Raw genomic sequence first — 20,592 nt, forward strand, 5'->3', positions numbered from 1 at the left:
TTCCAGGGTCCCGGGGCCGCAGAGCGGGCCATCTCCTCTTTCATGCTGGGCTTCTGTTTACAATCTCACCCGAAGAAACAACAACGCCCTGGTGAAGGGGCTGCTGAGAACCGCAGGCCAGCTCCCCCCACCCCAAGGCACTCACTGGGCTCTGGCTCTGGAGACCCCCGGTCTCTGCAGTCCGAGGCCCCGTGGAGGGAGGGCAGGGCTGCTGCTTCTCCACCTGGAAAAGAGCGATGGGGGAAGAGAAGGGGGTTGGGGGGGACAGGCCCCCGGCCCCCCCCAGGGCCGTCCTGGGCCTCTCGCCACCCCCAGCCTTGTGAGGCTGTCACAGCCCGGCCCTCACGCGCCCCCTTCTCTGCTTCCCCCTCGCAGTATTCTCCAAGCATGACGATGAGTGTGTGACCCCCTCCTCTTCTCCGAGACGCTGCGAGAGCCGGCATTACAGGCGGGAAGATGCCAGAAGTTATGCAAGAAGAAGTGAGGTGTCGTTACCCAGGAGCTGGGGGAGGGGCGCCTCCCGCTCCCCCCACCCCTCCCCGCCCCCCGTCCCAGTTTTAGTTTTCATGCAATAAAAAGGCTGAACTTTTTATTCCGTAAAACATGAAGGACAAAACTCAAAAATGTATTTCAGGTCAATCACCAGAAAAATCCCTCCCCCTTGCCTTTTCCCAAAAGGACCGTTAATGTACATGACACTTTTTTGTTGTTTTTGTTTGGGGTTTTACCGTTGTTGGGATTTTTTTTATTTTCGGGGGGTTTTTTTGGGGGAAAAAATTTTTTTAAATGGAAGCTTCGAGCAAGCCTCCCCCCACCCCATCCCAATCAACCTCTTTGCTTTCTTCTTAAAAAAAAAAAAAAAAAAGAAAAAGAAAAAAGGACAAAAAAAAATCCAAGCCCTTTTGTCTGTCTGTACCCAAGCCCTTCCACCAGGAAAGCTAGTCTAGGTGTGAGATCTCACCTTTGTAGCCATCTAAAACCGTAATTATTATAATAAACTGGGCAGTTTACAATCGGTGGTTTCTTTCAAAAGGCCTTTTTTGGAAAGAAAAGAGTCACCCTTTTCCGCTGGCCGTTTTTGGCTTTGTGCTGACGGGCAAGGGAGGGGCGGGGAACCTGCTCCGTCTTTGCTTGGTGCCCTCCCTGCGAGGTGGCAACAGCAGCTGCACAACTTGGACCCTGCCCCCCCCCCCCCCCCCAGTGTGTGGCTGGAGGGGCCGCCCACCACTTTCAGGATCCCGTCCCGGCGGAGACGCGCGCTGTGACCCAGTGGCCGGCACTGTGCTCCCAGGACTGCTTCCTCTCTCTCCGGGACCTCTCTGCACCCCGCCTCCCGCCCCCTCCTTGGCCCCCCCTCAGCCCCGTCTTCCCAGTGAGAATCCTGCCAGCGGGACGGTGGCCCGGAGCGGAGCGGAGCGGGGCGGGCGGCCCCCGGCAGGATGGCTATGACCTGGGACGTGGAGACCGTGCCCCCCCGTGGGCTCACCCCTCGCATCGTCCTCGTGCGTGCGGACAGCGTAGGGCTGGAGGGGGGGGTTGCTTGGGGTTTTTTCTCTTGATTCTTTCTCCGAGGTGGGATATTGACCAGAATTGCTCTGTAGATGCTTGGAACTGGACGGAAAGACTTCGGAATAGCGGCGGGGGGTCGGGGCGGGGACACCCACAACCAAACCGACGTGCTGTTTCTGGTCCTGTTTTTATTTTCAAAAACCGACACACTCGACAGTAGAGCCTGTCCCCTCCCAGGAGGGGTGACTCGTGGCCGCCGTCACCTCACCACCCCCCATCGGAACCTCTGTGTCTGGCCCTGAAGACACCCCAATTCTTTGTACATTGACGCCCGCCGCCCCTCCCCCCGTAGCTGGTCTTTGTTTTCCCCCCTCCCCCCATCCATGTATATCATATTATGTGAGATATCATCTGCCTGAAAAAAGACCTTGTGCGGATTATTGGGAACATTGTAGCTGTTTCTGTGTTTTTTCTTACCTTGTAGTCTGGTTCTGAATTAAGAGAGAAAAAAAAAAAGTAATTATGATACATTGTAGTTTGTGTACGATATATGTTGATAACGTTTTATTAAAGGGACATCTTTTTTCCGCAGCCCTTCCTGACCTGTTTGGGGAACGTGGGTCGGAGTTTATTACACTGATGACAAAAGGCCAGGCGACGGGTTGGGCAGACTTGTTGTTCTGGGTGCATCACAAGGTTTTGTTGTGCGTTTCCGGCCTCAGCCTGCCTTTGCTGGGCATGTGAATCCTGCGTTTTCTGGGGAGAGTTGGGGAGAGGGGGCGGGGGGAGGACGCTGTCTCCTTCAGATAGTCGGGAGCATTCTGAGAAGCACTTTCGGTCTCTCATCTTGCAAATGCATTTTGGTTTGTCAGAAGGTATTTTTTGGAAGCAGGAGCAGGTTCCCGATGTACTTACTGCGTTTTCAGTGGTGAGTCAGCAGCGGCTGGGGTGGCCCGTGGGCTGCAGCCGGGCTCTGCTTTTCTTCTGTTGGGGGAGTTTGCTTCACAGATCATGGGGAGCGGGACCAGGGAGGCTGGGTTTTACTTTTTCATCTCCGAGACAGGAGAGAGTCCTTGGAGAATTTGAAGAGTAGCACAGTTGGACTTGAATTTTCTTTTTCTTTTCTTTGTTTTTTTTTTAGGCCGCACCTGCTGCATATGGAAGTTCCCAGGCTAGGTGTTGAATCACAGCTGCAACTGGCGGCCTACGCCACAGCCACGCCAGATCATTAACCCACGGAGCAAGACCAGGGATCGAACTTGGGTCCTCATGGATACTAGTCAGGTTCGTCACCACTGAGGCGCAACGGGAACTCCTGGACTTGACTCAGAAGATGGTACAGGCTGCGTCCTGGAAGATAGTTGGGTGGGCCTGGACACACGTAGGGAGACTCGGTCTCAGCCGCTGTCTAGGCAAGAACTAGTGAGGACGGGGGTAGTTCAGCAGCAGTGGATTCCAATTTGATCAACATTTAGAAAGTAGGAGTTCCCGTCGTGGCTCAGTGCTTAACGAATCCGACTGGGAACCATGAGGTTGCGGGTTCGATCCCTGGCCTCGCTCAGTGGCTTAAGGATCCGGCCTTGCCGTAAGCTGTGGTGTAGTTCGCAGACACGGCTTGGATCCCCCATTGCTGTGTCTGTGGCGTAGGCCGGCGGCTACAGGTCCCATTGGACGCCTAGCCTGGGAACCTCCACATGCTGTGGGTGCAGCCCTGAAGAAGAAAAAAAAAGCAGTAGCGCTTTCCGCTTCCCTGGAGCTCTGGGTCCCTCATCCAGGCCTGCAGACAAGGGGTGGGAAACGCAGTGTCCGAGCATGGCCTCAGCCCACCTTTGCAAGGCTGAAGGGACCAGTTCGAGATCCTGCCTTTACTGCGGCTTATCGTGTGGCCATGGGCAAGTTAGTTCTTACCTCTGTCCTCAGTTTCCTCTTCCATAAAATGGGGATGACAGTTTCCCCGTGTGTGGTGGTTACGAAGGTGTTACATTTGGAAAGTGTTAGAACAGTGCCTTTAAGTAGTACGAGCAGCAGCGTTCGCTCTTGGTGGTGGTGTGACTCGGGGCGAGTCTCAACGGTGCGATGGGAGTGGCAGGGTTGAGAAGATGCCATTCGCCCTTCCCGCCCCAGGACCAAGTTTGTAGGATCTTCCCACCTCTGAGCTACTGGACACACGTCACTGTCGGACAGATGAGGAGGCTCAGGCTGGGACTGACCTGCACGCACACTTTGAAGAGCTCTGAGCAACTGTCGTGTGCCGGGCCAGCGCCGGGCCATGGATGAGGCAGGGATGACCGTCGAACCTCCATAGTTCCCTGGAGCAGGACCCCGGGGCAGGTGGGAGCAGAGGCCTGGGGAGAGAAACCCAGGTCACAGGGGCCCTTGCAGAAAGGAAGGCCCCCCAGCCTGTAATGAGAGCCTGCCCTGCGCCGCACTGCCCCCCTCTACTGGGGGGTGAGAACAGCGCGTGCCCCTACGGGCACCCCTCTGCCTCTGGCCCCCAGCACCCCCAGGGTTGCCTTCACCGCACTCACAGCCGTGGTGAGGGCTGGTTCAGGGTTGGCCTTCTCGGCAGATCTTTGAGGAGAGGTCAGGCTCCTGTCCCCAGAGCGCATTCGCCTCCCTGCCCTGCGCAGGCTGATCAAGAACAGGGCCAGGCCAGACCCAGTTGTGCAGCCAGGAGAGGGCCCCAGAGTGAGAGGCAGAAGGCAGCTGTCATTCCTCCTCTTTCATGGAGAAGGGCTTTAGCCCATCGCTGAAACGGGCGGAAGCAGACGGGCCGGGTCCCAGCCTGGCAGCTGCTTTCCCACAGGTCATCACTGCCCACAAGGCCTTAGCCAAGGGGCCTGACAGTCTGAGGGCCAGGCCTGAGTCAGGAAAAGCTGACCTAGCTAGAGACCGCCCGCCCTGTCCCTTCTGGCTGGGCACTGAGAGCCTTGAGCAAACCAGCTGATGCCAGCAGGGTCTGGCCGAGGGCAGGAAGAGGTTGGAGGCATGCAGGGTGGGCAGTCAGCGAGGGCCAAGGCACAGAGCAGAGCAGGACTCCAGCTTGGGCTTGGCCGGGGCGTTCAGCTTCATGGTCTGGGGGTGACCCTGGGGATCGCCCCACCCCAAGCCTCTGCTCCCTGTCCCTTGAGGATTTCTCAGACTCAGGGGCCAGAGCCCAGAGCACATCCCCTGCTTCTGCAAGGGCTCTGCCCTGAACTGAGTGGAGCTGGGGTGCCCGGGGCTGGGACAGGGCTGGGCAGGGCAGGAGAAAGGGCGAGACGCAGATGTGCCCGACTCTTGCCCTGGGCTCATTGGGCACGGGCGCAGGAAACAAAAGGCCAGAACAAGGGTCCATTCTGCCCACACTGGCACTTCCCACTCCATCCCTGGTGCCAGGGGGGCCCAAGTCCTTGGCATCTGTTACCTGGATGTTCGGTTTCCTGCCTCCTCCTCAGCCCTTCCAACGCCTCAGAGATCTCACTTCTGAGCATCCTGAAAACTCTCCCTTCTGTCCCTTCCTGCAAGTATGGGGCACCAGGCCCTGCATGATTACAGAAGTGAGCAAAACACCCGGAGGCTGGAGCTGCCCTTCTCTGAGGCGGGGCAGGCTGTGGGATGAGCGGATGAGGTGATGCTCCATGAGATGCTTGCTCCGCATCCAGGTAAAGACGTCAAGCAGGCAGGACTGGGCTCGAAACAGAGCTCGATTCAGCTGCTCGGATTCAGCTGCTCTTTGAAGCCAGGAGATGGTCTGGAGAGCGGATGGAGAAGGGGCAGAGGGCTGGCCCTGGGGAACAGGAGGAACCAGCGAAGGAGGCAGAGAAGCGAGGGGGGGCGAGGTGCCCCGGAGTCGGTGTGGGAAGCTTGGGGCTGGGGGAGGGGTGCGTGTGCCGCCCGGGCCCCGGGGCACAGTCCTCACCTCCCTCCGACCCCGCAGGCCGCTCCGGCTTGTTCTCTTCCTCAGCGCTTCACGCTCCAGTTGTGCAGCACCCGAGGCCTCGCTGCCCCTGGGCCTTTGTTCCCGCTGTTCCCTCTCCCCGGCGCCTGTTTGTCCTTTAGAATCCAGCGCAAAGGGACCTTCTTTCAGGAAGTCTTCTGGGCCAAGGGTGAGGCCTTCTCTGGGCCCCCACGGCCCCTGTGCTGTGATGGCTCAGTGTCCCATCAGACTGGGACCGTGTCTGCGTGTCCTTTGTCCTGCCATCACCCAGCACAAGGCCTGGGGCCTGGCCTGTGCTTAGCGAGCATTCACAGAGTTCATGGCGATTTGTTGAACAGTCACCCCTGCACGCGTGCCCACTGCGTGCCGTCACCTGTGCGTAGGTGCACAGCTTGGGGAAAGAGGTGGCCTTTTTGGATCCAGAGGAGACTCACAGCTCTGTCATTGCCCACCGCAAACTACGAGCTCTGGGGAGGACCCTGTTTGGCATCTCTGGCTCCGAGCACGAGGCCTGGCACACACGAGGTACTTAGAAAGGGGGCTGGGAGTTCCCGTCGTGGCTCAGTGGTTAACGAATCTGACTAGGAACCATGAGGTTGCGGGTTCGGTCCCTGGCCTCACTCAGTGGGTTAAGGATCTGGCGTTGCCGTGAGCTGTGGTGTGGGTCGCAGATATGGCTTGGATCCCACGTTGCTGTGGCTTTGGCATAGGCCGGCAGCTACAGCTCCCATTGGACTCCTAGCCTGGGAACCTCCATATGCCGCAGGAGCAACCCTAGAAAAGACAAAAAGACAAAAAATAAAATAAAAACTAAAAATTAAAGAAAAGGGGGGCGGGGCTGAACGGTGGGACTCTCCTAGAGCAGGTCTGTGGCAGGGAACCTCAGGGCTCAGTCCCCATGCCTGGCCTATTGTTCCATTTTGGCCCAGCTAAGGATGAGGGGACCTGTGTGTGTGTGTGTGCTGTGGGGTGGGTGGCAGAAAGCCAGGGGGGCTATGCTGCTCTGGTCAGGCTCGTCTCTTGCCCTGGACGAAAGCCCACCCCCTGGATACAGGCTTTAGGTATGAGGAGCTGTGACCAGAGTGTCTGGCATGGAACAGGCTGATCCCATATGGCAATAAGGAAGGCAGAGGCCGACACGTGAGAGGCTGGCCCCTCTACCCTGCTGTCCTTGGCCCTGCCCTGTGATATGGCCTGCGGCAGGTGGCCCAAGTAAGCTGTGGCTTGAGTGTCATGGGTTAGAAGGTCAGTGGGAGGCAGACAGGGGGCTATGGGCTTTAATGCCTGTAATTTCCATCTTCAAATCTCTTTTGGATAGGGAGTTCTCACTGTGGCCCAGTGGGTTACGAACCTGTCTGGTACCCATGAGGCCGTGTTCGATTCTTGGCCTTGCGCAGACACAGCTCAGATGCTGAGTTGCTGTGGCTGTGGTGTAGGCCAATGGCTGCAGCTCCGATTTGACCCCTAGCCTGGAACTCTCCATGTGCCGTAGGTGTGGCCCTGAAAGGCAAAAAAACTAAAAGAATTTCTACGGAGCAACCCCCCTGACTGAGAATGGATGGAGGGCAGAGCTGGGACTCTGGCATTGGAACTATAGAAAGACATTCCTCCTGTCACAGAATGAGAGGCTGGCATGGAGGTAGTAAGCTCCCCATCACTGGACGTGTGTAAGCCAGCTGAGGGAAGTATAGGTGCGGGCATGTATGGCATGAGGGGGTACGTACCTGGGGTTTCAGGTCAAGGGCAGAGGGGACGATAAATAAGCCCCTTCTCAGGAGCAGAACTAGGATTAGAGCAAACTCACACTGACCTCAGAGTCCCTCTTAGCTTTTGCCTGCTCCGTCACCTTTAAAGGATGTCTCCGTAGACGCTGCTCGCCTGTGCCTTTAATTCCTTCCGCCAGACCCAGTTCCGGGAGCGCAGCGGGGAGGGGCAGGCTGCCAGGGGTCCTGGTGCTGGAGCCCGAGCTCCATCGGGCGCTCCCTTGCCTCCTCGCTCTTCCACAGACGCACCAACCCTACACCCATCCCAGAGCTGCGGCATTGTCCCCCGCTGTCTTCCCAGCCTGCCCCCCACACCTCGGTGTCCACTCAAATGTCCCCTCCCCCTGAGGCCTCGCCCTGTGCGGGCCACACCCCGTCCCCAGTAGTTGACGGCTCACACTGCATCCCTGCCTGGGCACAGCCCTGGGCCCCAGGGAACTGCCTCTCCCACGGTTTCACCTCCGCCCCGGCTGAGGCTGGTGGCCAGTGCCCGGTGTGGACCTCAGGGCCCCACGCTTCGCCTCCATTCGGGACAACTCCGAAGGGGCCCCGGCTCCAGGCTCTCTGCAGGGTCCGCAGGGCTTCAGCCATGCCCCCCTCACCTGCTCGCAGGTCTCTGCGGGCTGCTCCCCAGTGAGCTTCCACCTGAGTCCGCTCCCGGGAACATTTTCCTGCGCGTCCTCTGACACTGGGATGTCCCCTCGGAGACAGCAGGGACCTTGTTGAGCTCACTGCTCACCCAGGGCCTTGCGGCACACCTGCCACAGGCCAGACGCTCAGGGACACTTGTGAGATGAGTGAGGCAAGTGGTTGGGAACTCGGGCCCTGAGCCGAGGCGTGCGCCCTGGGAGTTGCTGGAGGCTCCCCGACATCCCTGGGGAGAAGGGCCCTGGAGCGGGGGCGTCTTGTGGCAGCCAGGCCCCCTGAGTCACGGGGACTGTGTTTCACGTCCAGGGGAGGAGGGTCAGACCCTCACGTCCCACACATGCTTTCTCCCGAAGCCAAAGACGAAGCAAGGCGATGCTGTCTGAAGCCTGAGGTGACCCCCGCCTGCTCCCGTGCCAGCCTTGGGCCTGCGGCTGAGGGGCAGAGCGTCTGTCAAGCACCCAGCCAGAGCCGGCTTGGGAAAGGACCCACAGCGTAAAGGCGCCCCAAAGTAACCTCACCTCTCCACGGGGCTTTTCCAGTTGCACCTACTGGAAACCTCCTGATCAAATGCAGCTGGTAATCCGAAAGTGGGCCGAATCCGAGGGGGATGTGGGGCTTTATCCCCACTTTGCACATGAGGAGACCCAGCATCTGAGTGGAAACTGCACCAGGGGACTCTTAGAAATGGTGTTGCTCCGGTCCTCTGACACCTGCTGGGAATGATCTGAGAACTTTCTAATGGATCAACAAGACACCTGGCGTCCGCATCGTGGCTCGGTGGAAACGAACCCGACTAGCATCCGTGAGGACACGGGTTCGATCCCTGGCCCCGCTCAGTGGGCTAAGGATCTGGTATTGCTGTGAAGAAGCTGTGGTATAGGTTACAGATGCGGCTCAGATCCCGTGTGGCTCTGGTGTAGGCTGGCAGCTACAGCTCTGATTTGACCCCTTGCCCTAGAACTTCCATATGCCACAGGTGCAGATTTAAAAAAATTAAAAAATTGAAAAGGACATTTTCCCCCTTTTTGGCTGCCCCGTAGCACATGGAGTTCCTGGGCCAGGGATCAGATCTGAGCCACAGGTGCAATCTAAGCCACAGCCGCAGCAACACAGGACTTTAACCCACTGTGTCAGGCTGGAGATCAAACCCGTGTCCTAGTGCTAGTGCCCCCAAAATCCCGCCAATTTTGCTGCGCCACAGCCAGAACTCCAAGACAAAGACAAAATGAGAGAGTGTTCACATGTGCTCAAAGCCAGTGTCAAAACATTGGTTCCAAATGCATGTTGCTTAAAAATCCAAGTCCCTAGGAAGTTCCCACGTGGTGGCATGGGTTAAGGACCTGGCATTGCTGCAGCTGTGGTGCAGCCTGCAACTGTAGCTCAGGTTCGATCCCTGACCTGGGAACATCCACAGGCGCAGGTGTGGCAACAATCTGAGTTCCTCTGGTACAATTTTTAGACCAGTGTACCCCCTCCTCTCACAGTCCTGCTTCCTTCCCCCAGACTCACTCTAACTAGGTGGGTGCTCGGTAGTCTGTTCCTGAGGCCAAATAACGCCTTAACATCATCCCCTATTTCCTCCCTCCCTGAGTTTAGAAGAAAGGGAGGTAAGAGGGTGGTGAGGATGAGGCAGGTGGGATTTGGGGATTTGGGGAAGTGGAGGGGGCAGCTGTCATCACATGCGACCTTCCCCGCTCTTCACACTACCCCATGAGGTCTGGGCCTCAGGCTCCTCACCTGCACGGGGAGCACAGAAACACCAGTCCTGGAGTTCCTATCGTGGCTCAGCAGGTTACAAACCTGACTAGCATCTATGAGGATGTGGGTTTGATTCCTGGCCTTGCTCAGTGGGTTAAGGACTCAGCATTGCGGTGAGCTTCGGTGTGTAGGTCTCAGATGCGGCTCGGATCCTGCATTGACATGACTCTGGCGTAGGCCGGTGGCTGCAGCTCGGATTAGACTCCAGCCCGAGAACCTCCATATGCTGAGGGTGCAGCCCTAAAAAGCAAAAAAAAAAGAGGGGGGGCAAGAAACACCAGTTCTGCCAGCCTCAACTTGCAGACAGACCAGCTGCAAAGCACTTAAAGAGAGAAGAGCGGGTGCCAAGCTCCACAGCTCAGCTCCACGGCCCAGGGGGACAGGCCAAGGCCAGCCACGAGGGTTGTCCTCACTCCAGGTTCTGGGACGAGGGCCAAGGCCTGCCCTGCAATACTGGCCTCTTTGCAGGCCAGGCCTCAAGCTGCAAGGTCATCACTGACGGCCGTTTCCTCACAGCCTCCGACCCACAGGCTCAACTCGGGCTCGCTTCCCCTCTCTCTCTGCTCTCCCGCCGCGCCTCTGGGGGCTTCTGCCCCCTCAGCCTGGCTCCAAGCCACCACCATCACTCACCCAAGAATTACTGCCATGGCCTCCAGCTGGACTCTGTACAGTGGCCCTGCCAACTCGTCCTCCACACGCCCATAAGTGTTCTTAAAAAGAGCCCTCTGACTCAGCAACTCTGCTAGGAATTTATCCAATGGCTGTGCTGGCAGAAGTCCTCTAAGATACGTGAACAAGACGCTCGCTGCAGCATTATTTGTAATAGCTAACGACTAGAAAGAACCCAAATGGCCATCGGTAGATATTAATGCGGCTGCTCAAAAGGACAGCGTAGCTCAAATGTGCTGACCAGGCAAGATCCTGTGATCCCAAGGTATTAGGTGAAGAAAGGCAGGTGTACAAGAGTCTATAAATAGGGTGACGCCAAGTGATGTACATACATGCATCCTGATTATCATTTTAACAGTGCGATGTAAGAAACTCTAGGAGTTCCCACTGTGGCTCAGTGGTAACAAACCCAACTCATATCCATGAGGATGCCTGTTTGATCCATGGCCTCGCTCAGTGGGTTAAGGATCGATCCAGCATTGCCGTGAGCTGTGGTGTAGGTCGCAGACATAGCTCAGATCTGGCGTTGCTGTGGCTGTGGTATAGGCTGGCAGCTGCAGCTCCGAATTGACTCCTAGCCTGGCTACTTCCATGTGCCGAGGGTGTGGCCCTAAAAACACAAACAAAAGCTCTACGTTGGGAGTTCCCGTCGTGGTGCAGTGGTTAACGAATCCGACTAGGAACCATGAGGTTTCAGGTTCGATCCCTGCCCTTGCTCAGCGGGTTAACGATCTGGCGTTGCCATGAGCTGTGGTGTAGGTTGCAGACGCGGCTCGGATCCCGAGTTGCTGTGGCTCTGGCATAGGCTGGCAGCTACAGCTCCGATTAGACCCCTAGCCTGGGAAACTCCATATGCCACGGGAGCGGCCCAAGAAATAGCAAAAAGACCAAAAAAAAAAAAAAAAAAGTTCTAGGTTGTAGCTACCTTTAGGGTAAAAGACTGGGGCTGCCTTGGGTAGGGTGACAGCTTATATATATAGTGGGAAGCCTTAATTGCCTGGCTTTCAAGGCCCCCTGAGAGCTGGCCTTTCCAGCCTCATCCCAACCCTACTGCACCCCCATTTCCAACCACTCCCCAAAGCACCAGGTCCCTCTGGGCCTCCCTGCTTTCACACGCCCACCACCTGCCCCAATAAACCTTCCACACACACCACCAGCAGCCCCAGCCCTCCTCTTCCTGGTAACCCGTCCTGCTGCCCCCACCCAGCCTAAAACCTGCCTTGTAAATTGGAGGGAGCACAACTTGGGAGGCAGCACTGTCATTTACGGAGGTGACGTGGGCTCCAGCACCTCTCTTCAGAGCCATCCTCCTACAGCAGGAAGTATCCCCATTGACTGCGTGCAGCAAAGTCCCTTGGGAATTGCCCTCAGCCCAAAAAGCCACCTCACCCAAGGTCTCTCCTGCATTGGGAGCAGTGTCATCGGCCACTGGTGACAGGTCATTGGTATTCCTAGAAAGGCTCGGCATCTCGCCCCTGCTGGGGACAACTCTGCTCCAGGGCGCCCACGGAGCTGGGAGTGGGCCAGGGCCTCAGGCGCCAACTTCCTGAGGTCAGGTCCTCGGCCACCGGGTGCCGATCCTCGAGTTTCCACCCGTCCATCTCCCTCTCAGTGCTCCCTGGGGGAGCTGACCCCACACCAGCTCTATGACCTTTAGCCTCTCCTTACCCTCTCCGCACCTGCTCCCACAGAGCCCAGAACAGTGCCTGGCACAAGGGAGGCACTCAGCGTTTTCTTGAACGTGGGAATACATTTACCTTGCAAAGGCTGTGTGTGGCTAAGCTGCCTGGTCCAGAGCAGGACCTGATGTTATCTGAACAGCTGGCCCAGGGATGTAGTCGGTCCACTAACCAGGACGCTAGTGAGAAATCTACAGTCAACATTCCATCCTGACTTTCTGCAGCTGTGGTGGAATGTGTCCCCAATTTAAATAATCCCATAGAACCTAGCCACCGTCACAGAGCACCCAACACGAGGCAGACACTACATAATCTGCAGTCTTTAAAACAAGGTAGGTCATATTCGCCACAAGTTTAGGATGAAAAAATCGAAACTCGGAGAGATGCAGATTCTTATCTAAAGTCACAAGACGGGTCACGGACACAGCGGGGCTTAAGGTGGGGCTGTCAGGCTCTAGGGCTGGCCCTTGTGCGGCGTCAGGCTCGTGGCAGGGGCCTGCTTGAGACTGTGGATGCCCCTCCCGACGACACCCTCACAATAAGCATAGGCTCCAGCGCACCAGAAAGGCTCTTTATTGTCTGCAAGTCCACCAGCAGCCAAAGGAGCACTGCGGCTCAGGGGCTCCAGCCCTCGGAGTGGTCCTTGGCTCACACGGCACCATGCAGATACAGAGCTAGAAACTTCCTGAATGTCTCTGGCTGGAAACCAATCGGCCCAACAGGTTCCTGGAAAGAACACAGCCCATTAGGATCTTGCAACTAGGTTTAATGGCAGCAATTAAAACAAAGGTTGGTTTTATGTAAATCCTAAGTGCCTGGATAATAACTGTTTCTTTCTCTCACAACCAAGGAGGAGCACCGAGGAGCTGGTGCCAAGAGATGCCAAGGGGCTGGGCAAGAGAGGAAGATATGAAGCATCCCAGCACCTTGCAGCCTGACTGACTGTTGACAGTGCCCTGATCCCTAATCCCCATCACCTCAACCACCACCAATAAATGTTCTATTGCTACCCCCACCCCCACTTTTTTTTTTTGGCAGCTCCAGTGGCATCATAGGCCAGGGCTAGAACCAATTGCCACAGCAGTGGCAATTCCAGATCCTTAACTCACAGAGCAACCAGGGAACTCCTGCCCCTTTTAATTCCCAGGGACAATAATCCCTCACCCATTCCACACACTTCTCAGGCACTTTGTATCAAGGCTGTGCCCAGTGTCAGCAACCTGGAAGTGACCTGACTCTAGTTTCCGCCCTTGAGAGCTTATAGTCAGGTGTACGAATAGTGACAATGAAAGGCGACAGGCCTCAGAACAGAAGTGGGAAAAAGACGCTAAGAAAGCAGAGGAGAAAACAAGTAACTGACTTCCATCCATGGACGAGATCATGCACGAATGAGTCTCAAAGGGAAGCAGAATGGGCCAGAAAGCAAGCAGGAAGGAGACAAGGACAGATCAGCATGTGTGCTGGTCCAGAGGCACGAGCTAAGGGGGAAGGTGTGAGGGCGAGGCTGGCGGCGCCTGGGGCCGTGCTGGTGGAGGTGCAGTGGGTGGAAGAAGACAGGTAAGGAGTGACCAAACCGGGACAGGCCTGGCACTCAGGTACGATTCCGGAAGGGACAGGTGCAAAGACGAGGACCTGAAGGCAGGAAGGGGAGAAGCAGAGCACAGCTCAGACGTGGCAGTGGCTGGGGTGGCCACACAGGGAGGGATGCTGAGTGGTGTCTGGGGCCAAAGAGAAGGGCCCAGGCTGGGAGGCACACTGAGGGGGTAACAACATCAACAGATACCACAACCGTCTTTATTATTCAACTAACAACGCTCAAAGGTTCAACAACTCCACTTAACCAAATCGACTGTGTGGGACATGGCTAGTCAGCCACGGACCCAGCACCTGCCCCCTTCTCTTTCACCCCAACCCTGCTTCGTCTCTTCAGAGTGCTTATCACTGCCTGAGATGATATTATGAATCTATTTAGATACTGTCACTGCCCAATGCACAGAAAATAGGCCTGGTCTGCGTCAGCCGAGCACTGGAGGTGCAGTGGTGACAGTGCCACAGGAGGAATTCCCTATCTGCGGAAGAAAATGAATGAACGTACCCGCTCACGGCCTGGCCTTCAGGAGCTCAGGGCTCTGTCTGAAGGAGGTGGAAAACAAACATCTCACCCGAGAAGAGCAGCAGGACTATGCTGTGACCAGGGAACCCAGCCTGCCCGCAGCACCTGAACAAGGCTGGGAGTGGGATGGTGGGTCTTTATGCTAAGCCTGGAATGGCAGAGAACGACCAGATAAAGAGAAAAGGGGGACAGTGGCTGGGGCTGGTTGGAGAGGAGGGAGCAAGAAGCAGCCCCCTATGTAGGAGGAGCAGCAGCCACTAGGATCCTGAGCTGCTCAGGCAGTGGTGCACACTGGAGAGTGAGTGGCACAGAGGGACGTGGGAGGCAGGGTGAGGAGCTGGGCGGGGCCCGGGGTGGAAGGCACAATTCTAGGCGGTGGGCAGAGCTGAAGTAGCCCTCCAGGCAGAAATCCAGAGCATTTGGTTCCTAAGGCCAGGGGCCCGCTCACAGCATCCCTTCAACCCCAACCCAGGCTCACTCTGGGGAGGAAGAATCCCGGCTCTGGTCCAATCACTGGGCTGGAAATGGCTGGACTTACCACAACCACCTTCTTCTTGATCACGGGGAGACACCAAAAATGCTGATAGAGGAGCTGGTCTGAGTCCACCCAGGCTAGATTCTTGACGCCCTCATCAGAGGCCAGATCTGTGGTGTTCAGTTGTAGCACCAGAAACTGGAAGAGACGTCCATCAGTACCCACACTCTGCACAACGACCGGCTGCTCCAAAACCTTAGAGTCGTTCTGAGAGGAACAGGGGACAATAAGACAAATCAGAAATTAGGGGATGGCGTTCCCACTGTGGCTCAGCAGTAACGAGCTCGACTAGGATCCATGGGGATGCAGGTTTAATCCCTGGCCCCACTCAGTGGGTTAAGGACCAGGGCGTTGCTGCGAGCTATGGAGTAGGTCGCAGACGTGGCTAGGATCCTGCAGTGCTGTGGCTGTGGAACAGGCTGGCAGCTGGAGCTCTAGCCTGGGAACCTCCATATGCCACACCTGTGGCCCTGAAAAGCAAATGAAACAAATAAGCAAAACAGCAATGGGCAGTGGGCAACAAATTAGGGGTTTGGGATTAACACATACAACTATATATAAAATAGATAACCACAAGGCCCTACTGTACAGCATAGGGAAATATATTCAGTATTTTGTAATAACATATAAAGGAAAAGCACCTAAAAAAAAAAAGGTACATAGGTATGTATGACTGAATCAATTTCCTATACACCTGAAATTAACAATACTATAAATGAACTATGCTTCAACTCAAAAGAAAGAAAGAAATGGTGGGGTGAAAGAAACAGCTCAAACCAGGCAATGTCTGGTTCTGACCTTTATTTTTTTGCTTTTTAGGGCCACGCCCACAGCATGCTTAAGTTCCCAGGCTAGGGGTCGGATTGGAGCTACAGCTGCTGGCCTATACCACAGTCAAAGCAACTTGGGATCCGAGCCGCATCTACAACCTACACCACAGCTCACGGCAATGTCGGATCCCCCACCGAGTGAGGCCAGGCATCAAACCTGCATCCTCGTGGATACTAGTTGGATTGGTTTCCAATGTGCCACATCAGGAACTCCCTGGTTCTGGCCTTTAAAACAAACCTCCATCCCCATTTAATGGTTGCCCCACAGGACAATCAAAACAGAATGGAGAGTTCAGGCCACCGTCCAGGGCCAGGCCTTTTCAGCCACACCCAGCCTGGATCTGTCAGGCCTCAGATGCCTTGTGGCCCCAGGGTGCCAGCTCTTCAACTTGAACACGTTGAAGTAACAATTCCTACCACTCAGAGGGGATTGCTGGGAAAGCTGCACGGCACAGAAACACGAGCTGGGCAGTTAATGATGGGAAATCCCTCAAACTCATGGCGTTACCTGATGGTGACAACCACGTCATCTCTCAAATGTTGACCGGGAGGGTCAATGCATTTCATATCTATAACCCCATTCAGCTATCACTCCACTTGACGGAGGGGGAAACAGACTGGGTGAGGCTGTGATCTGTCTGAACGCTCACTGGCTAGGGCTAGACGGCGCAACTTTCCAGCCGCCTTCCTTTACTCCTCGGGGCAGGGCATCTTGGAACACCCTAAGCCTGTAGGCAGGTGCACCTCACCTGGTCTCCAGGCTCTCAATGCGACTCTGAGTTTGTGTCAGATTCTTGAGTGTCAGCATCGGGCTTTCATGGGTCAACACATTTGCTAATTATCTCTTTCGGCGAGTGACACTTGGTAACAGTGATAATACTAGCAACCATTTACTAAGGCCTCTCATGAGCCAGGCATCATGCCAGTGTTACAGAGTCACCTCTAATTTCATAAATCCACAAGTATATTCCCACTTAACAGAGGATGAAACTGAGATTCAGAGAGGTGGTAGTGTAACTTGCTCGAAGTTACCCAATGAAGCATGAGCCAGGATCAGACCCCAGGCTATTAAATCATTTAAATCTTCCTGTTCTGGTTTACATCTACTGTATCTGATAGTAGCACCTCTGACACAACAGTACACCAGTCTGGATAACAAATCGTATGTTCACCCTGAGACGGTGCAGGAGTCCAGTTTGGTGACTGCTACCTATTGGACAAAGACCCAAAAGGCAGGCTTCATGAAGCAAAGCATCCTTGATTCAAAGATGCAGCCTACGTGCACCGCTCCTGGGCTGAATTTGACATTAGGAATAGCTAATGTCAGACCTCAGTGTGGGCCACGTTGGGACTGTTGGCCTTAGAAATACCTGTTCTTAGCTGCATGAGAAATAAATAAAAGGAAAAGTACCTCTAAGTGTTAGCTGAGAATTCTGTATTGACTCTTATCTCCCTCTACAGATCAATAAAACTGCAGGTAGTACATAAATTTCTCAGCAATTTTACCTTTTACACAGAAGCTCTTCCCATAATTGCTCAACTCCACATCCCCAGGAATAATTTGTACCTGGAGGGGGTGGGGGAGGCCTCCTCTCTACTCAACTGGGTGGCAATTAGTGACAGTGTTGCTACCGATGCTCTGCTGGCACAGATGCTACAATGAGCCTGCAGGCCTGGGACCTGGCGTGTGACTCTCTCTGCCTCCCTCTCCTGCCCCAGAGTCAGGAGGCAGCATGTCGTTTGAAGCTGAGGGGATCAGGCCTCCAATGCTTGCTTCTCCATTCATTAGCTGTGGGATCTTGGGGAATTTAGCTAGTCTTTCTGAAAGTATACTGTCAAAATAATGGGACAACCTTCCGAGGACTGGAAAGACAAAATCACATAAAGATGTGACAGCTGCTAACCTCAGCTATGTGACCTTGGGAAAGTTACTGAGCCTCAGTTTCTTCGTTGGTAAAATGAAGCTAATAGCATCTGCCACAGGGGGTTCCAACAAGGACTACAAAATGAAATGGTTTTCCAATTTCAGTGAAATGGCTTTCAAACTTGAGCTTGTCCCACTGTCAGCTGGAGGTCTTGTTAAAAAACTAACCGCAGGCGCCAATGCCAGTTTCTGACGCACTAGGCCTGGGGTGGATCTGAGAATCTGCATTTCCAACAAGTTCCAAGATGACAGTCATGCTGCTAATCCAGGACCATATTCTGACAACCACTGATATAAAGAGCCCTAATTAAATGTCTGGATGCAGATGTTCCATATAGGAAAGGTCCATTCTACTCCCTATCCCAATAAGCTATCACACTGCCCCAACCCCACCTGGTTCATAGACCAAGTAAGGTGGGGAAGAAAACATTCTGAATGTCACCACTCCTCCAGGATGGCCTTGGCTTTAACCAAGACATGGGAACCTGACATCAGGTCTCAAAAACCTACCCAGACCCAGGACTGGGGCACACCTTCTCACATAAAAGCAACAAACTTCAACAAAATACACTGGAGACTATCAAAAAAGATATCGTTCACCAGAAGAAAGAGAGGAGGCCACACTGGAGACTGTAAGAGGGGCGATTACGAGAAACAAGCAATCCCATACCTGATGGGTCAGTGGCCCATACACAGGAAAATAACTATCTCTGCAGTTAGGCTGCAATATATATGGGTTCGCTGACAGGAATGAGTGTTCCAAGCCCCATGTCAGGAGATCTAGCATCAGAAAGAGGAGCATTTGGCATTCAGAGCTAGCAGGGCTTGTACACAGGAGCTCCACAGGAATGGGGGAAATGAGACGCTCTACTCTTGAAAGACACACACAGGCTTTCATGCGCACTGGGTCCCAGGACAAAGCAGAGACTCCAGAGACATCTGAGTGAGTCCTGCCTAAGGTTCTTGGAGGAGCTCCTGGGAAAACAGGGCATGACTGTGGCTCGTTGTAGGGGAAGGACATTGGAGGCAAAGGTCTCAGGGGAATAACCATCAATGTGAACTCCTCTGGAGGTGGCCAATTTGGAAACATCTAGCCACACCTATCAGGGCTGAGAGGCCCCAGACCAAACGACAGACCTGGTGGGAACACAGCCCCACCCACCAGCAAACAGGCTGCCTAGAGACACCCCCCCCCCCCACCGCCGGCACACAGCCAACTCTAATCACACCCAGAGACACATTCCCCCCAGACAGAGGAATAAGAATCAGCTCCACCTACCAGTGGGCAAGCACCAGCGCCTCCCATCAGGGAGCCTGCACCAAGCCCCCATAGCAACTTTAGCCACAAGGAGGGCAGACATCAGAAGCAAGAGACGCTACAACCCTACTGTCTGCAATAAGCAGACCACACCAAAAACCTACACAAAATGAAGAGGCAGAGAATTATGACTCAGATAAGAGAACAAGAAAAAAAAAAAACACAGAAAAACAGCTAAGTGATCTGGAGGTTACTAACCTCCCATGAGAAAGACTTCAGACTAATGACAGTACGGAGGATTCAAGACCTTGGAAACAAACTGGAGGCAAGGAGAGATAAATTACAAGAAACACTGAGCAAAGAAATCGAAGATTTAAAGATTAAGCAAGCAGAGATGCAACATACAATAACTGAAATAAAAAATTCACTAGAAGCAACCAACAGCAGAATACAGGAGGCAGAAGAGCGAACAAGTGAGGTGGAAGACAGACCAGGAGAAATTTCTGACACAGAACAGAAAAGAGAAAAAACATTGAAAAGAAATGAAGGCAGGGAGTTCTCATTGTGGCTCAGTGGTTAGTGAATGCGACTAGGAACCATGAGGCTGTGGGTTTGATCCCTGGCCTTGATCAGTGGGTTAAGGATCCCGCATTGCTGAGGCTCCAGTATAGGCTGGTGGCTACAGCTCTGATTAGACCCCTAGCCTGGGAACCTCCATATGACTCAGGTGCAGCCCTAAAAAAAAAGAAATGAAGGCAGTCTAAGAGAACTCTGGAACAACATTAAATGCACCAACATTCGTATTATACAGGTGCCAGAAGAAGGGAGAGAGAAAGGGCCAGAGGAAGTATCTGAAGAAATAATAGCTGAAAACTTCCCTAACACAGAAAAGGAATCGCTCACTCAAATCCACGAAGCACATCAAGTACTATATAAATTAAACCCAAGGAGGAACAATATTAATCAAACCGACCAGAATTAAAGACAAAGAGTACAATTATAAATGTAATAAATTTAAAAAAATAATAAAAAAAAAGACAAAGAGAAGGAGTTCCTGCTGTGGCTCAGTGGTTAATGAATCTGACTAGCATCCATAAGGATTCAGATTCGATCCCTGACCTTGCTCAGTAGGTTAAGGATGCGGCGTTGCCATGAGCTGTGGTGTACATCACAGATGCAGCTCGATCCTGTGTAGCAGTGGCTATGGTACAGACCAGCAGCTACAGCTGCAATGCAAGCCCTAGCCTGGGAACCTCCAAATGCCAGAGGTGCAGCCATAAAACAACCAACCAACCAAACAAAAAAAAGACAAAGAGAAAATATTGAAAGCAGCTAGGGAAAAGAAGCAAATAACATACAAGGGAACCCCCATAAGATTTTCAGCTGATTTTTCCACAGAAACTCTGCAGGCCAGAAGGGAGTGGCACAATACACTTAAAATGATGAAAGGGAAAAATTTTCCAACCAAGATCACTCTACCCAGCAAGGCTCTCATTCACATGTGACGGAGAAATCAAAAGTTTTACAGACAAGCAAAAGCTAAGAGAATTCAGCACCACTAAACCAGCTTTACAACAAATACTAAAGGATCTTCTCTAGGTGGAAAAGAAAAGGCCACACCTAAAAACTCCTGTTGTGGTGCAGTGGAAACAAATTCAACTAGTATCCATGAGGATGTCGGTTCAACCCCTGGCCTTGCTCAGTGGGTTGGGGATCCAGCATTGCCATGAGCTGTGGTATACGTTGCGGACACAGCTCGAATACAGGCCAGCAGCAGTAACTCTGATTCGACCCCTAGCTAGGAACCTCCATACGGTGTGGGTTAAAAAAAAGCAAAAATAGCAAGGCCATAACTAGACACAAAAATATTATAAATGACAAGTCTCACCAGTAAAGGCATACATATAGTAAAAGTAGGAAATCATCCACACACAAATACACTACCAAACCCAGAAATCCTGAGAAGAGGGTACAACTGCAGGAAGCT

The 20,592-nt window shown here is 53.8% G+C and overlaps 2 protein-coding genes and 2 long non-coding RNA genes across 10 annotated transcripts in view; 2 read left to right on the forward strand and 2 right to left on the reverse strand.

Moving 5' to 3' along the window:
• Nucleotides 1-2,100, forward strand: part of SSBP3 (single stranded DNA binding protein 3) — a 169,918-nt gene extending 167,818 nt beyond the window's left edge. For all 4 annotated transcript variants that reach the window (XM_021096594.2, XM_021096596.2, XM_021096593.2 and 1 more), the window contains one exon: nt 376-2,100. In XM_021096594.2, coding sequence (XP_020952253.1) covers nt 376-405 — 30 coding nt within the window. In that variant the 3' untranslated portion in view covers nt 406-2,100. The remainder of the gene's footprint in view (nt 1-375) is intronic.
• Nucleotides 2,043-10,324, reverse strand: LOC110261227 (uncharacterized). Of its 3 annotated transcripts, XR_014808241.1 has the most exons (5): nt 5,411-10,300; nt 4,038-5,242; nt 3,720-3,854; nt 2,425-2,859; nt 2,043-2,265 (listed from the first exon to the last, which is right to left on the reverse strand). It is a non-coding gene; the product is annotated as an uncharacterized LOC110261227 (long non-coding RNA). The 3 variants fall into 3 exon arrangements; XR_014808239.1 differs by having other exon boundaries at nt 2,043-2,859; nt 4,038-6,179; nt 6,905-10,324; XR_002345185.2 differs by having other exon boundaries at nt 2,043-2,859; nt 5,411-7,504.
• Nucleotides 2,299-12,960, forward strand: LOC146402955 (uncharacterized). Its single transcript, XR_014808260.1, has 2 exons — nt 2,299-2,437; nt 12,796-12,960. It is a non-coding gene; the product is annotated as an uncharacterized LOC146402955 (long non-coding RNA).
• Nucleotides 12,503-20,592, reverse strand: part of MRPL37 (mitochondrial ribosomal protein L37) — a 51,860-nt gene continuing 43,770 nt past the window's right edge. Inside the window, exons 6-7 of one of the 2 annotated variants that reach the window (XM_021096592.2) lie at nt 14,597-14,800; nt 12,503-12,671 (exon numbers count right to left, since the gene is read on the reverse strand). In XM_021096592.2, coding sequence (XP_020952251.2) covers nt 12,594-12,671; nt 14,597-14,800 — 282 coding nt within the window. In that variant the 3' untranslated portion in view covers nt 12,503-12,593. Of the gene's footprint in view, nt 14,801-20,592 lie in introns of both variants that reach the window. The other variant, XM_084965015.1, reaches the window with a different exon arrangement.

The sequence above is a fragment of the Sus scrofa genome, chromosome 6 (genome assembly GCF_054392235.1).
Source record: "Sus scrofa isolate SSC_HxYL_T2T_F1_AM1 chromosome 6, Sscrofa_HxYL_maternal_Yorkshire_Landrace_v2.0, whole genome shotgun sequence".
NCBI classification, from domain to species: Eukaryota; Metazoa; Chordata; class Mammalia; order Artiodactyla; family Suidae; genus Sus; species Sus scrofa.